The sequence below is a fragment of the Notamacropus eugenii genome, chromosome 6 (genome assembly GCF_028372415.1).
Source record: "Notamacropus eugenii isolate mMacEug1 chromosome 6, mMacEug1.pri_v2, whole genome shotgun sequence".
In the NCBI taxonomy this organism is placed as follows: domain Eukaryota; kingdom Metazoa; phylum Chordata; class Mammalia; order Diprotodontia; family Macropodidae; genus Notamacropus; species Notamacropus eugenii.
In genome coordinates this window covers 93,789,713-93,805,531 of record NC_092877.1, presented here as the reverse complement: position 1 = coordinate 93,805,531, position 15,819 = coordinate 93,789,713, and the positions used below count along the sequence as shown (strand labels likewise).

The 15,819-nt window shown below is 33.6% G+C and overlaps 1 protein-coding gene across 4 annotated transcripts in view; it reads right to left on the bottom strand.

The window, feature by feature from the left end:
- Positions 1-15,819, bottom strand: part of UBE2K (ubiquitin conjugating enzyme E2 K) — a 102,336-nt gene that overhangs the window by 36,382 nt on the left and 50,135 nt on the right. For 2 of the 4 annotated variants that reach the window (XM_072620534.1, XM_072620532.1), the window contains 2 exons: positions 15,687-15,745; positions 2,156-2,238 (listed from right to left, as the gene is read on the bottom strand). The exons of 1 other annotated variant lie outside the window; for it this stretch is intronic. Coding sequence is in view for 2 of the 3 variants with exons in the window: in XM_072620532.1 (XP_072476633.1) it covers positions 2,156-2,238; positions 15,687-15,745 (142 nt within the window). In the remaining variant the exon portion in view is untranslated. The remainder of the gene's footprint in view (positions 1-2,155; positions 2,239-15,686; positions 15,746-15,819) is intronic. One more of the 4 variants, XM_072620533.1, reaches the window with a different exon arrangement.

The following is a 15,819-nucleotide window of genomic DNA, read 5'->3' as shown; positions in this document are numbered from 1 at the left end:
TACTTAGTGACTTCAACCCAAATAACCCACATGCAAAGGGAACAAAGTTGGAAAACATGGCTTGGAATCCTGATATCAAAGAAGTCAAAGGCTTGTAGATTACTCAAAAATTTGCATGTCAGGAATATTTTTCCCAGGAGGGAAGGTTCTAGATGCTGCAATCACCACAAAGAATTTTTTAAAAGATATTGATAGAAAACAGTTATCAACACCACAATTATTTCAGAATCAGAGATAAAAAGACATTCACCAATCAGAAGTTTAAACTCAACACAGAAAAAAAGGAAAAGACCTTGAATGCAACTATATATAGCTAGCTATACATAACTAACCTGCTAAAAAGAGTTGTAGACTCCAACTACCAGAGACACAAGACATATAAATGCTTTTAGTTCCCGGAAAAGGGTTAGCAAGGCAGTATTAATTTTCTCAACAAAAATACCAAATGAATTTCACCCAATGGACTGAGCCAGCAAATCATCATAAAAGGTCAAAACTCTCACTAATAAAAGTACTTAAACCATTCTGCCTTTTTAATCAATAAAGACAATACCTAAATTCTACACATTCACTTTGCAGCTTCACATTTAACGATTCAGAATTGATGTTATGTTCCTGACTTTCTGGTATATACAATTTTTATAAAACCAAGATAAAAATTACAAAGAAATTTTAAAAAACTGAATGAACTTTGAAGTCATTTGGTAGAGTCAATTAATATAGTTGTTTGAGCTGTCACTAAACGATAATTTAAGATCTAACAAAAATGAAAAGGGAGTCCTCTGAAGATCATTTTAGGTGACTATTTAAAACAACTCTATTAAAATATTTCATATATATAGTATCAGCATGTTACAAAATAATTGGCAAGAATTTTCACATATAAAAAGCATTTCCTTGTGATTCTTCCAGTTAATTCTACTGAAAATGTGAAACATCTTCTCATGCAATCTAATACATATTAATAAAAGGGCTAATTCATGGGCTCCATATAATTTGGCCTGATCTGTGTTTCTACTATGACCCATATCTGTATTTTTCAATCATGCTTATACAATTTATCACTTTTCTATTATATAGTTGCTTATTTCATTTTCTAAAATTATTATCTTTCATTTGCCCTTACACTGATTTTTAACAAGTCATTCAACATCTAAAGCACTAATGTGCTTTACACTAATGGGTACACACAAATACTCTAATGTGTATTTCTAGCCCAATGTTACTATGTCTCCATCAAGATTCTCTTCCTCTGCCTCTTGGGGCTTTGAAGTAGTACAGTGAATAAGCACTCAGACTACAGTCAGGAAGATCTATGTTCACATCTGTCCTTAGACACTTACTAGCCATCTGACCCTAGGCAAGCCACTTAACCTGTTTGCCTCAGTTTCCTCAACTGTAAAATGGGGATAATAATAGCATCTACTTCCCAAGGTTGTTGTGAAGATCAAAGGAAATAATATTTGTAAAGTCCTTAGCACAGTGCAGGCACACATAACAGGCACTATAATATAAATGCGAGCTATGATTGTTACTATTACTGTTATTAATGATTATGGCATAGAAGAGATCCCAACTTCTCTCAAAAGTTTACTCAACAGCACACAAGCATTATTAGGTCTGACTAAATTGTACTGTATCCATAACACACTTTTACATCTCTCATTTGAGAATCAGTCTAATAAAATTCACTCAGAATTCCTCAAAAAAGGAGCTACTAAGAGATTCTTTTCTGTGGCCCAAAGTAATTCAACTACTATATTTTGGACTATAAAGGGGGAGAGCTGCATTCCATCTATTCAGAATCATATTCACTTCTTTAAGAGACATTCTGTAAGTGCTCTTTCAAAAGAAGTCACCTGGGAGAAAAATGAATTTACAGAAATAGCATATAACATTCACTGAATTTTAAAATGGGAAATTAGAATTGTAAAGAATCTTTTTTAACTTCCAAGAAAATCTCGTATTTCCAAATACATGGCTTTAAAATATCTGATTTTATAATAATCCAAGAAAAGGAAAAAGAAAAGCAGAACAAATCTTTTTTAAATAGTCAAGAGATACAGTATATTAGTATATAGTGTAATTTTCACCATTAGTACTCAATGGAGGGAGAAGGGGAGAAGGGGAGAAGAGAAATATAAAAATTTCTTACCACTGATCTTTCAGGATATCCAAACAAATGGCCCCAGTGACAGAACTAATATTAGGATGCCAAATTTTAGTAATAAACCGCACCTAGAATGTATATACATAAAGTATTACTTGAGATTTTTGTAAACAGAAACACACTATAAAAATATGTACATATAAAGTCAAATTAACTTTAAAAATGGTGTTGGCCTTCAGAATTAAGTCAATGACCCCATAAGATCTTTCGCATACTTATTAACATTATGATGGCATTGTAACTAGAAATGTTGCATCAGCTCAAAGGATGCATCAGCTCAAAAACACCTTTTTACCAATTTCTCCCCCTTAATTCAACTCATCAAGTACTAACCATCTACTAAGTGGGATACAGAAGTCCCTTTCCTGTAAACAATTTATAATACAGATATGGGGGAAAAAGGTTTAATTAGGTATCAAAATAAATGATACAAAGAAACCTGCCAGTTATCTGCTGACTTCAACTTAAGTGAAGAAAAATATGGAACAAGAAAAAGATTTGAGGAAGATTAAGAAAGACTACAGGATGAGCACAAGGTAGCCCTCCAACTCACAGGGCTCTTCTACTTTCTCTTGTTTCAAGTTTCATTGATGCCTAATGTTTTTACATCAATTTCCACTCCATTTAACTATTCCTTGCAAGAAAGGAAAACAGTAAACCAAAAACAAAAGACTAAAGTTGTAAACATACGCCACATTATAAGTACTCCCACAAGCTCTATTAAGAAGAAAAGGAAAATTTAGTTCATTATCTGTTTTTTTTGGGCTAAGATATACATTACAATTAACACTTTGCCTTTACATTACGGCAGGTACCACCTATTAAAGTGATGTCCTATAATCTGCTTTCTTCACTTAGCATCAAATATTCCAGTATTTCTCTGAATTTCTTATATTTTATACTTCTTACGACATAGAAGTATGCCATTACATTCACACATCACAATTTGTTAAGCAACATTACCTTACCGATGGACATTTATTTTAGTTTCCATTTTTTGTTGCTATTAAAAGTGTTGGCATGGACCCACATCCAATTTTTTTATATAAACTTTTACATCTTTGGTGGGGTAAAGAATATAGGAATAGTTTCCACTTATTACAGTACCATTTCTCAGGAAAGACATCAAAACAAAAGTTTCAATTCTTATGTTATTCAAAAATACTTCTGAAAGAAGCAATTCCAATTATTTCCAACATACAGAAGAGTGCATCAATCTACATCACTTTTGCCTCAAATTCTAAGTGTTTGAGAAGAGCAGCTAATTTAAATGAGTATAATGAACAGCAGGACAATAGATTTGCGTTAAGCAAAAAAACTTTTTATGAGAATGTATATCCAGTTTTTAAAACTACTTTGTGAGCTCTATGCCCCTTGCCAGCAGGAAGCAGTTTCAGAAGCTGAGAACTTCATCCTTTACCCCAAAAGAATTTTGGTCCAATCTGTTTGAGGGGGGAATGACGGGGTTCAGATTCTGGGAACCTCCCTGAATTCCCCTAGAATCTCTCCACCTGGCCTTTCATACTCAAATTTGCAGACTGGTTCCCCTTGAATCTTGTCACTTAACCTGGCCTTTCATACTCAAATTTGTAGCCCCTTCCTCCGGAAAGTCCCCACTTAATCTAGCCTTTCATATTCAAATCTGTTGCCCTTGGCCCAGCCAGGCCTTCCTGGGTCTGTAACCACTGGACTGCCCCACCTGCTTCCCACCCAAACCCTCCATTGTCTGATATCTCCAGACTGCCTCCAACTGTTTCCAACCCTGGACCTGTCACCCCAGTCCCAAAGAGGGCCTCCTTGGACTTCTCCTCAAGACCCTCCCTAAACCCCTCCCCCCATCACCCCAGACTACCAGATCATCCCCAGATCCCTCCTACAGTCTTTTCTGTATTTAAGCTCCATCTCGTCTCCATGAAGGCGCTCAGATTCAATCCAGCTCAGACTCTGTCTGACTGAGATTCTATCTGGCCTGCTTGTGAATACAAGTGTTACAAATGCTTACGCTCCTTAAGAGTCAACCCAAGGTGGCGAATCTTTAATAAATTTTGTTTTTCTTTGGTTTTAAAAAAAAAATTAAATTAAAAAATAAAATAAAATTACTTTGTGAGAAGCTGAAGGCCAATATTGACCTCACCTACTGTTTGCCACTACAGCAGAATAAATCCTAAAATAACCATCTTTCCATAATTTAAAGGTTTTTTTTAAAAGCAAAAACATTCTGTATCATATAAATAAAAATTCCTATTTTCAACGTAAGAGGCAAAGTACATTGGTAGGTTTTTTCAATCTAATTAACAATTTTAGATTTTAAAAATGTCAGAAAAAGGTAAGCAATTTGAGAAAACTCAAGATCTTAATATATCTTGCTTTTATATATGTGGAATATATATCAGAATTTCAAGGTTTATCAAAAAGAATAACAAATTCTAGTGTGACATACATTGCATAAAATATATGGTTCCATGTTCTCCTCAAATTCCACAGGGTCCTTTATTTTGCAGTTATTTATTTATTCATAGATGTTTGAACTAGTTTATTAGATCTGAAGAGGTCTCATTTTTTCCTGTTGACTTATCTGTTCATGTTCAAGGTCTTTGAGATTTTTTTTTCCTGAAATCATTGGTACTTTCAGTCTTTTCCTCCCTTATTTTTTTTTATCAATCACTTCCTGTCTTCGTCCCCTTTGGTTGTGGTTTCCTTGAGAAATGGAATTTCTCAACTGCCTCCCATCCTGGGCAATTCATGGATCACTAGTCTAGGGCTTGTTTCTTTCATGTTATTTGATGTACATCATGTCAAGAGTCTACCAATTCTTCTCTTTAAGAATATGTTCACTACAGTCATGAGACTACAGTGTAATGTAAAAAGTATTTGTATGTCTCAATACTATCACCTCAACCAGATCCTTTTCACAAATATCAAATTTTCCCACTTTTGTTCTGAAGCCACCAACTATCAGAGAGTATATTGATTTAATTCGGAGTCTTATCAAGATCTTTATAGAACTTCTCTCCCTCTTCACTCTCAGCAACCGTTGGTACATAAGTTGCAATCATGTTCTTAGTGGTATTTTTGCAAATACTTATGATGTGTGTAATACTAAATTACCAAATATATGATAAATTAACATTTCTTGATGCCTTTGGGCATGCAATAAAACCAACTATACCTACTCTATACTTTGTCCCTTCAAGGAATATCTGTAGTTATCCTTCCATTTAGCTATATATAATTTGCTTCACTTTAGCCACAGCTAATAAATATGCATAAAACAAATTTTACTATACCAAAGTCACTAAACAAAGTCACTACCTCAAAGTTTCAAAAGGAGTAGAAATTATATTTTTAAAAATATATGACCATCAGTTTTACCAGCGCACTATGAACCATGGGAACTCTCATCCTGACTTGTAGGTGAAACTTTTTTAAGTGTTGTCTTTCTCATTAGAATGCAATGACAATAATGATAAGCTCTATTACCCAGAGTTTATTAGGAAAATGTTTTGCAGAGTAAGTATTTACAAAGTTTGTTTCTCTTCATTCATAATTCATTCAATTTGTAGTGACAAATATCAAATGGACATAGTGTGGCTTCTTCAGAAGTTTATATATTTTAACAATTCAAATCTAGCACACCAAAGGTCAAATTAAAACTATAAATGGCCTAAAAACCATGTGATTCAATATATTCTGTCCATTTTTTAACTACTTTGATACCATCATTACAGAGAACTGAAAGAATTATTGTGAAAACAACTTTTTTTAAGACAGGGTTATTAGACTAGGAATCATAAAGACATTTGAGTTCAAATCCATCTCTAGACATGTCACTTAATTTCTCCCTGCCTCAGTTTCCTCATCTGTAAAATAGAGATAAAATAGGATAGGACCTACTTCTTAGGGCTGCTGTGGGGATAAAAAGAAACTAAGCTTTTTAAAGTACTTTGCAAACTTTAACCCACTATATAAAAGATAGCTATACATATCCCTGTTGCTGAGGTTATACCTTGCTTAAAGCCTTTCCATAATAAAACCTGCTAGGATTTACATTCAATGGCCCACAATCAGAGAACCCTGGGTCATCCCTACACACCATGAGGAGGTAATGGAGTAGGAAATTTTCATGTAAAAAACTTTAAAATTACTTTTAAAAAGTGAACCAAGAACTGTGTTCAGAGTAAATTAAAACATTTTAGTCTAATTTTTGGCGGGGCACTCATCCCCAAATCTTACATATTTACCATAGACATTTCACTTAGCATGCTATTGTTGAGGTTTTAATATACTATCACTTTCTCCACCTCAAAGAAAAGGGAGAACTTCCTATTCACTAAAATAATTTCCCTTATTAATATTAGCTAGCAGCAATACTTCATGTACTATTAATTCAAGTAGTCTCAACATCATAGAGTTTATTAAGGTTCAGAGTATCAAAATGCTTATTTCTTACAATTAGGTTGTTTAGACAGAACTGTATATAACACTGACACTGGAATTATCTTGGAGAAATTTCAGATATGAAAAGTTACTGCCTCCAAGAGGCTTTATCACAGTAATTACTGAAAAATCTTAACTGATAGTGATGAGTGAAATAATAATTTTCATGTTATTCCTAAAGTGTTCACCATTTCACATTCTCTTTATTTTAACTTTTTATTTCTTTAAGATTGGGTCAATCCATCCCTTCCAGTTCATTCACAGTACTGTTTGGCACCCAGAACTTTGACTTGCTCTATTTCTAACTAAAATCAGCTAAACTCTCCTTAAGCAGCTAAATGACTCCCTGTTCTACATCAATGGTATATTTAGTGTACAAAGCAAGACCTGCAAAGTCTACTGTACAGATACATTCAAGAGATCAACCACACCCAACTCTTCATTTCATTCTTGCCACAAAGTGCTTTCCTTATTTCCTTTGAAGATGACTAACTAGTTCTCATTTCCAGGGATGGACTTCTAATGAGGTTGGGTTTTATTTAAAGGCTTCAGTACAAATGAGGGCTACCATACTATTAGAACACTTTCAACTGTCCAATCAGAAGAAAAACCATATGCTAACTGTAATACAGAAAGCTTTTAGTCTTATCAGAAAACCAATAATGAGCTGAATAAATTCCATTATTTATATTACATTTATCCAATAAATGTTTATAATATCCTAACAAGATTGGAAGGCATTCACATTCATCTCTACTAGACAACTGCATTTAGGATTTTGCTACTTTAAAAATCTTGGAATTCTACTACCAAATTCCCAGCCCAATATAAAGATGGTTAAATGGCAAACATTCTGCAACCACTTTAAAATGAGATTTATATGTTAATGTTTTTCCTCTAATTTTTACACCATTTCAGAAGTAACAGGCTAAATCAGTTAACTTCAAACTATCTGCATTATTATTAAAAATACATTACACTAAATAGCTAAAAGTAAACATAAGTGGCACAAGGACCAACGAAACTATAAAACTAATTTTAATTCTTGTACTTTGTATTTACCAACAATTTGAATTCAAAGTATTAATCTCACATAGAATGGCAAAAACAATCCATCCTTATCTATGCTTTAATAGTCTTTGATACAAGCTAATATCCAGTTTAATAGAAAAAGGACAAGTAGAGTCAAAGGTATTGAATTAAAATCCAGGTTTTGACTACATAACAATTACCTATATAACTCAGGACAAGAAAATTCCCCTCTCTGAGCTTCAGTTTCCTCCTCTATATGACAGGAAGTTGGATTAGATGACCTTTAAGGTCCCATTCAGTTCTAAATGTTAAGACTGTACTATCTCTTTCCTTTATTTGCTAAATAAGTTCTAAATAAGCTTGTAGAAAAAGCCAAATACATTTATCAGCTCCACTTCATTGTCCCATTCACTTTTAAACCTTTTACAAGTGGGTTTTCAATTTCAATCACATGTTCAAATAAGGGGCGTGGGGGAAGGAAGCAGGAATGGACAGATTATTCAGTTCTAATTTTTGTTCCATCAAAAAAGAAAAAATATTCAAAATAAAAACTGCAAAACATGCTGAAGAATGAAACAAAGTTCAGGTTAGGTCAGTAAGATTTTTGGAAGGACTTGTTTTTAAGTGAACCCAAGAAGAATTCTATTTCATGGAACTAAAAGAACTTGCTCAAGTGGTCAAAGAATCATAACCACGAATGTTTGAAAAATCATGGGGAATTACAAAGCTTTCAAAGGACCTGGTCTTCAAATGAGTGGAAAATATTAAGACTAGACAACTCTTCCTCAACAAAATTTAATAATAAATTATCTATCTGGATTCACTAAGGACAAATCATTTTCTCTCCTATCACAAGGATTTCAGAATCTGGTTCTCTTACAAGTTCAACTACTTTATATGATTTCATCTCATCCTATCTTGTCCAAAAAATGTCCACATCAATCATTCTTCTCTATATCTAATCTTCAAGCTCCCTCTATCCTACTGACTCTTTATCAACTAACCTCAAATATACCAAGTCTCTCCCAATCGTTTCCAAAAATACTAAAAAAAATTTCATCACACCCTCCTATCCTCTCAATCTACTGTCTACTTCTTCTTGTTTTCTCAAGTAACTTTTCAGAAAAGCTGATCTCACTCCCTGCCTCTACTCTGCCACTTTTCATTCCCCCAACATGGCTTCAGACTTCACCACTAATTCAAATGAAACTAAAGTTACCTTCCCCAAAGTCATGAAGTACCTTGTAAAATAAGTCTTCATAGGCAAGCCTTAGATTTAGCAAAGAGGAAGCCTTTAGTGATGTTGGAGGAAGGCAAAAAAAGTAGGACAGATCTGATTTTAGCAACTTAAAAAATGAATAAGTAGTAAGGAAATGAAGACAGCAAGTGTATAGTACTTTTTCTAAAAGATGAGAAGTATAAAGAGATGAGAAACAGAATAAATTTAGGGGATAGCACAGGTTTTTATTTGTAAAGAAAGGAGAAATCTAAATGTATTATTTGTAGACAGAGAAGCCAGTGGGATAGAGGGGGAAAAAAGAAGAATGGAAAAAATGACTAAACAATGGAATATTGTACAGGAAGAAATATGAGGAATTGGGATTAAGGAGACAGGTGAAGAAATGATGGGGGAAGAGAGACCCTTTTTATTCTGTGACATTTAAGAGAGAAGTGTGCAAGGAATTTTTCTGGTAGAATTAGTCCTTCATAGCAATGCAAGGACCTAAAAAATTCCCAATAGACCTTTGAGGCAAAATGCCTTCCACATCTAGAGAAAGAACTATGGAAATGGATCACAGAATGAAGCATACCATTTTCTGTTGTATTGTGTTTTGTTTTTTTTCTTTTGTTTTATGGTTTCTCCCATTCTTCTATTCAACATGACTAAGGTGAAAATGTGTTTAATAGGAATGTATGTGTAGAACCTATATAAGACTGCACACTGTCTCAGGAAGGTAGTGGGGAGGGAGGGGGAAAAATCTAAGATATATGGAAGTGATGTAGAACACTGAAAACAAATAAAATAATTATTTAAAAAATAAAAGTAAAAAAAGAAAAAAATAAATGCTTAAAAAAAAGATTTAAGAGAGAAAAAAGTGACTAGGATGAGGCACAGAAATGTGAATCAGGGAAAAGGATAAGGAGTTCATCTAGAGATGAAGGAATTGCAAAGAAAATAATGGAGGGGAAAAGTATAAATAAAAGAGATATAGTATAATGTTATCTTAATTTACACTATACAACAGTAATCATCAAAACTCTTTGGTACTTATCAAAACACAAAACAGAAAAAAACTCATCAATGGAACAGATTAGATAAACAAAAAAACAGCTAGGTACATGGCTCAGTAAGCAGTGCATTGGACTTGCAGTCAGAAGACTTGTGTCCCAACATGATAAGTACAGAAATATGTTTCCTACATGTTTAACCTGCATCAAACCTCTCCTCCCCATTCCCATCTCAGGGAATGGGGAGGAGAGGGAGGGAGAGAACTTGGGACTCAAGATTTTAAAAAACAAATTAAAAATGGTTTTTACATGTAATTGAGAAAAAATAATAAAGTACTATTCAAAAAAGAAGATAGCCTGTGTTCAAATCCTGCCTCAGACACATACTAGCTAGCTGCATGGTTCTGGACAAGTCATTTAAATAGTTTGACTTAGTTTCCTCATCCATAAAAATGAGGAAAAGAATAGCACCACCCTCCCTAAGGCTGTTGTGAGGATCAAGTAAGATCGTATTTGTAAAAAGTGCTTTGCAGACTCTGCTGTCATAAATGTTAGCTATTATCATTATCACAAGGCTCAGAAGTAATCAAAGTAGGATAGTGTCTGATAAACCAAAAGACACCATCTATTGGAGTAAAGCCTCTAGGAAAACTGGAAAGCAATGTGGCAAGAGAACGACGTTATAGCTAACAAGTTATATTATATACCTACAATAAGCTTTGAAATCGAAACATGACCTAGACATAAAAGGTCAAGTGATTTTTGACAAAATTTAAAGGAAATATTTTTTCACAACTATGGCTAGAAGAATTCTTAACTAAAACTAAACATTTTCAAAATCTTATGGTTGTTGTTCCTGTTATGTACATAGTTTCCACATTGGTAAACTGAGCGAAATAGAAAAGATGACTTCTACAATCCTTTTTCATCTGTAAATCCTATGACTCTAGGCTCTTAAAGCTGAGCTTTCACCTTTTCTTGCCTGAATCCAGACTTCCACATTGTTTCTAGCCATCTCCACAATCTTGGGGTTTTTTTGCCCCTTCTCATATGTTGTCTTCCCCTACCAAATTATAAACTATTTTGGGATAAGGGACTTGTCTTGTTTGCCTGTATTTATATCCTTAGCACTTAACACAGTACCTGAAACATACCTTACCTACCTTACCTATCTAAAAAAATAAACAAAAGACAGCTAAAATGTGTAAGTTTTTGTAAAAACAAAGTAAATATAAATAGAATGAGAAAAGCAGTTAACTGGGAAAAATCTTGATAGCAAATACATCTGATAAAAATCTCATATCAAAGATGTCTGCACACACACACATATACATGGAAGTGAAACTATAAACCAAGAATGATTCCCCAATAGACAAATGGGAAAAAAGTATAAACATGAAAGCTATGAAAGATTATTCTATATCAGCCATAAGAAGAGAAAACAAAATAAAACAGTTCTATATGGATCACATATATATATCATCCTGGCAAGGATGAGAGATGGAAGTAGCAAATGTTAAATGAATTAGAAGTGTAGAATGAGATACATATTTTCAAATACGATCAATGGGTTTTTTCAATTTTTTTCTTGGCTACAAGGGAGAATGGTCTCTACAGGGCTAATGTTAGCAAAAAATGACACATAAAACATCAAAAGCATAAATAAAACAAAAACTACAGAAAAAAAGTTCAAATGAGAACATAAACAGGGTAAAAATTAGTACCAGATTTAATAGAAGTTTGTAATTTCATACAATAATCCTCTTTCTGTTCTTTGTTGGAATACTGGAATATATGTTCATGACTGCCAAGATCATAAATTCTTTTAAATTTTAAAAAGAGGAAGGGAGATAAACATAAGATCTTTGAGTTAAAAATCTTAAGCAACTTTGTATTATAATGAACTCTAGGGAAAGGCAGTTAAAGGTTATGGAAACCATATTATTTCAAAAAAGGTTCAAAGGTAAGAGAATCGAGCCAAAATAACCTTTAAGGTACCTTCCAACATTAAGATTCTGCACTTTTAAATTTATCTAGTGTATAACCCATAGTTTAAGAAGCACTGAAGGGGTCACAAGTGGAAAAAGTTTAAGAAGCCCTGATCTAAAGACAAAAGCAAAGGGGCAAAAGGCGAGGGGTTCACAGGAATCTGACCTGGACAGCAGAAAAGAATCCTGACACAAAACATGCAGAATCTCCCGTTCGCCACCCCACCCCACCCCACCCCCACCCCCCACCCCCCACCCCCCCGCAAAAAAGAAAAGTTAGGACCAACAACAGAAAGTTAAAAGAAGTGGAGAATGGATGAAAAAATCAATAGCATATTAATGTAACAGAATACCATACAGTGTTTAAAAGATGAGAGTTTCAGAGAAACCTATATGACTTGCATAAAATGATACAAAATGAAGTGAGCAAAACCAGATGAACAAATCATACAATAACAATGCTATAAAGACCAGGAACTTTGAAAAAGTAAAGAATTCTGATCAAACGCAATGATCAACCACAATTACAGGGGATGGATAATGAAGCATGCCGCCCCTGACAGAAGTATTAAATGCAAGGCACTGAATGAGAAACATATTTTTTGGACACAGCCAATGCTGGAATTTGTTTTGCTTAACTCGGCATATTTGCTGCAAGGGCTTTCTTTTTATTTGAAGGGTGGGGTATGGCTCTTTAAACGAGAAGAAAATGTTTTCAAAGCATGACAAAAATTTAGAGGAAGGTAGATTTCAGCTCAGTAAAGGAAAGAATATTTGAAGAAGTACATCTATCTAAATATGTAACGGGGTTGCTCTTGATGACTGAATATGTTCAATCCATAGATTACCATATTTAGTGAGAGAAAGGATTAGATATAACTTCCTTTCAAATGCTAAAATTCTGAGACAGATAAAAGAGGGAGAGCTCAATAATTTCTAGAAAATAAACAAAGAATAACAAAAGAAATTTAAATTAAAATAACTCTGAGATTGCATCTAACAAATTTCAGATTGGTAAAGATGACCAAAGAAGAAAATAAAAATTCAAGGGCTATAAGAGGACAAGAGTATTAATGAACTGTGGGTGGAATGACGAACTGATTCCACAATTTTAGAAATCAATTTGAATTCAATCTCAAAATTTTCTAAACTATACAAAGCCTCTGACCAATCAATATCATTACTACACATTTACCCTAAAGAAATCGGAGAAAAAAGGAAAAGATTACATACATAAAAATACTTATATCACTACAATTTTTGTTGTAGAAAAGAACTGCCCAAGTAGAATGGTTGAAAAAATATCATACGCAGAGAATGATGAAAGAGACAAATTTTAGAGAAACCTGAAGACTTATGAACTGATGCAGAGTGAAATAAGCAAAACTAGGAAAACTTATACAAGAACTACAACATTGTAAGGGATAACAATTTTCAAAGAGTTAAGAATTATGATCAACACAATGGCCATGACAACACTAGATGTTTGAAGAAGTATCAACTAAAAGAAAAACAAAGGAACAGAGATAAACAAGGAGTAAATTTTCAAAGATCAAATGAAGTGATATTTGTAAAGCATTCCAGCACAATGCCTAGCATATCACAGCCACTTAATAACATGCTTGTTCCGCTAATGCATGGTTGGTGGAGTCTTGCACTGATTCAACCATTCCTGTGAGCAATTCGGAATTTCAAAGGGCTGTGAAACTGGGCATACCCTTTGATCCAGCAATACCACTACAAGCTCTGTGTCCCAAAGGAAAAATTTTTAACTAGAAATAAAAAGTGGAAATGATCTACATGTACAAAAATATTTACAGCAGCTCTTTTTGTGGTGGCAAATAACTGGAAATTGAGGGGATGTCCATCAACTGGGGAATGGCTGAACAAGTTGGGGTATATTTATGTAATCAAATACTATTGTGCTATAAGAAATGAGGAACAGGCAGATTTCAGAAAAACCTGGAAAGACCTGCATGAACTGATGCTGACTAAAGTGAGCAGAACCAGGAGAACATTGTACAAAATAATAGCAACATTGTTCAACGATCAACTTTGATAGACTTAGCTCTGTTCAGCAATACAATGATCTAAGACAACTCATAATGGAAAAAACTATCTACATCCAGAGTAAGAACAATGGAGTCTGAAAATTTTCTCTTTTCTTGTTATTGCTATTTCTTTTCCATGATTTTTTCGCTTTTGTTCTGATTTCTCTTTCACAACATGACTAATGTGGAAATATGTTTAATAAGATTGTACATGTGCAGCCTATGTCAGATTGCTTGCTGCCTTGGGGAGGAGGGAGAAAAAAATTTGGAACTCAAAATATTATAAAAATAAATATCAAAAACTATCTTTACATGTCATTGGAAAAAATGAAATACTATTAAGTGGAGAAAAATAATTTAAAAAATAAATAAAACGTTTGTTCACCCCTCCCCTTTAGACAGAGCAAATGATAGTAATTATTTTGTTCATCTACACTTATTTGTTACAAGGAAGGGCACTGGGGGACAGAGGGAATGGAAAGATAGTAATAAAGACACCAAAAGAAAGAAAAAAGCACCAATGAAATATTTTTACAATTTACAAAACATAGCTAAGAATGGGACCTAGACAAGCATGGATTGTGGGGTTTTTTTTAAACACATTCACATATATTTAAGGCATTTATGTATCTTTCAAATTTTTCAAACCCTATAGTAACTATCCCTGAAAAAGGCGTCATTTCTCAAATACACAGCAAACTGAGTCAAATTTCTATGCATATCATTCCCCAATTGGTAAATGGGCAAAGGATACGAAAAGGCAGTTTTCAGATGAAGATATCAAAGTTATTTATAATCATATGAAAAAATGCTCTAAATAATTTTTGATTAGTGACATGCAAATTAAAATAATTCTGAGGTCCCAACCCACATCTATCAGATTGGCTAATATGACAGAAAAGGAAAATGGTAAATGGTGGGGGGATACAGGAAAATTGGGACACTAATGCACTGTAGGTATAGTTGTGAATTGATCCAACTATTCTGAAGGGTTATAAAACTTTGCATACCCTTTGATCCTGCAATACCACTTAGATCTGTATCTCAAAGAGATCCAAAAGAAAAAGAAAAGGACCCATGAAAGAGGCAGAATTTTAACTAGACCTTGAAGGATGGTTATGAGTTTGATAGGCAGGAGACATATTACAATCAGAGGGAATGAAAAAAAAGGGTCAAATTTTGGAAGACCTTGATTTAAAAGTTAATTAAATAATGAGAAAAGTCAAGATTATCAAGAAACATTGAAGTTTATTTTAACTAGAAATTGACAGGCTCAGACTTGTGGTTTAGGATGACTAATGTGCCATAATGTGGAAGATGAATTGAAAAGGAAAAGGACAAGAAGATGAAAGAGCATTGCAATTGTCCAGCTGAGAGGTAAAAGCTTTAATTAAATTGTTAGCATCAAGAGAAAAGAAGTTGCCCACATCAAAACCATATATTCATAGTTTGATATCATCTACTGATCTATATTAAATTGTTATTTCTGAAGAAAATTATAACCCCTCAATTCTTGTAGAGAATTTCTCTAGGTTTCTGAGTATATTGCTGATTCCACGTCAAGAATTTGAGCCAGCACTTCCTGCTGCATTACAACAAGCTTACTGCTTTTAATTCTCCTTCCACCAGCTTCTAAAATCCTCTGCACATTCAGAGTTTACACATGGCAAGTAGCTCTGGAACTGGAACAGTAATAACTGCTGAAATATATGTTGACTTAATGGGCCAAGAAATGTAAAATATCTTAAAAGGTCATGCACAAAAATATGTTTACAATACCTTAGGGGGATTAAATGGATATGTTTCTGGTATTTTTATCTCTAGTTGGTATCTTCCTCCTAAAAAAAATTAAGAAGTTAGGAATATTAAACCAAATAAATTTCCATAAATTCTTGAAATCATTTAGGTTTAC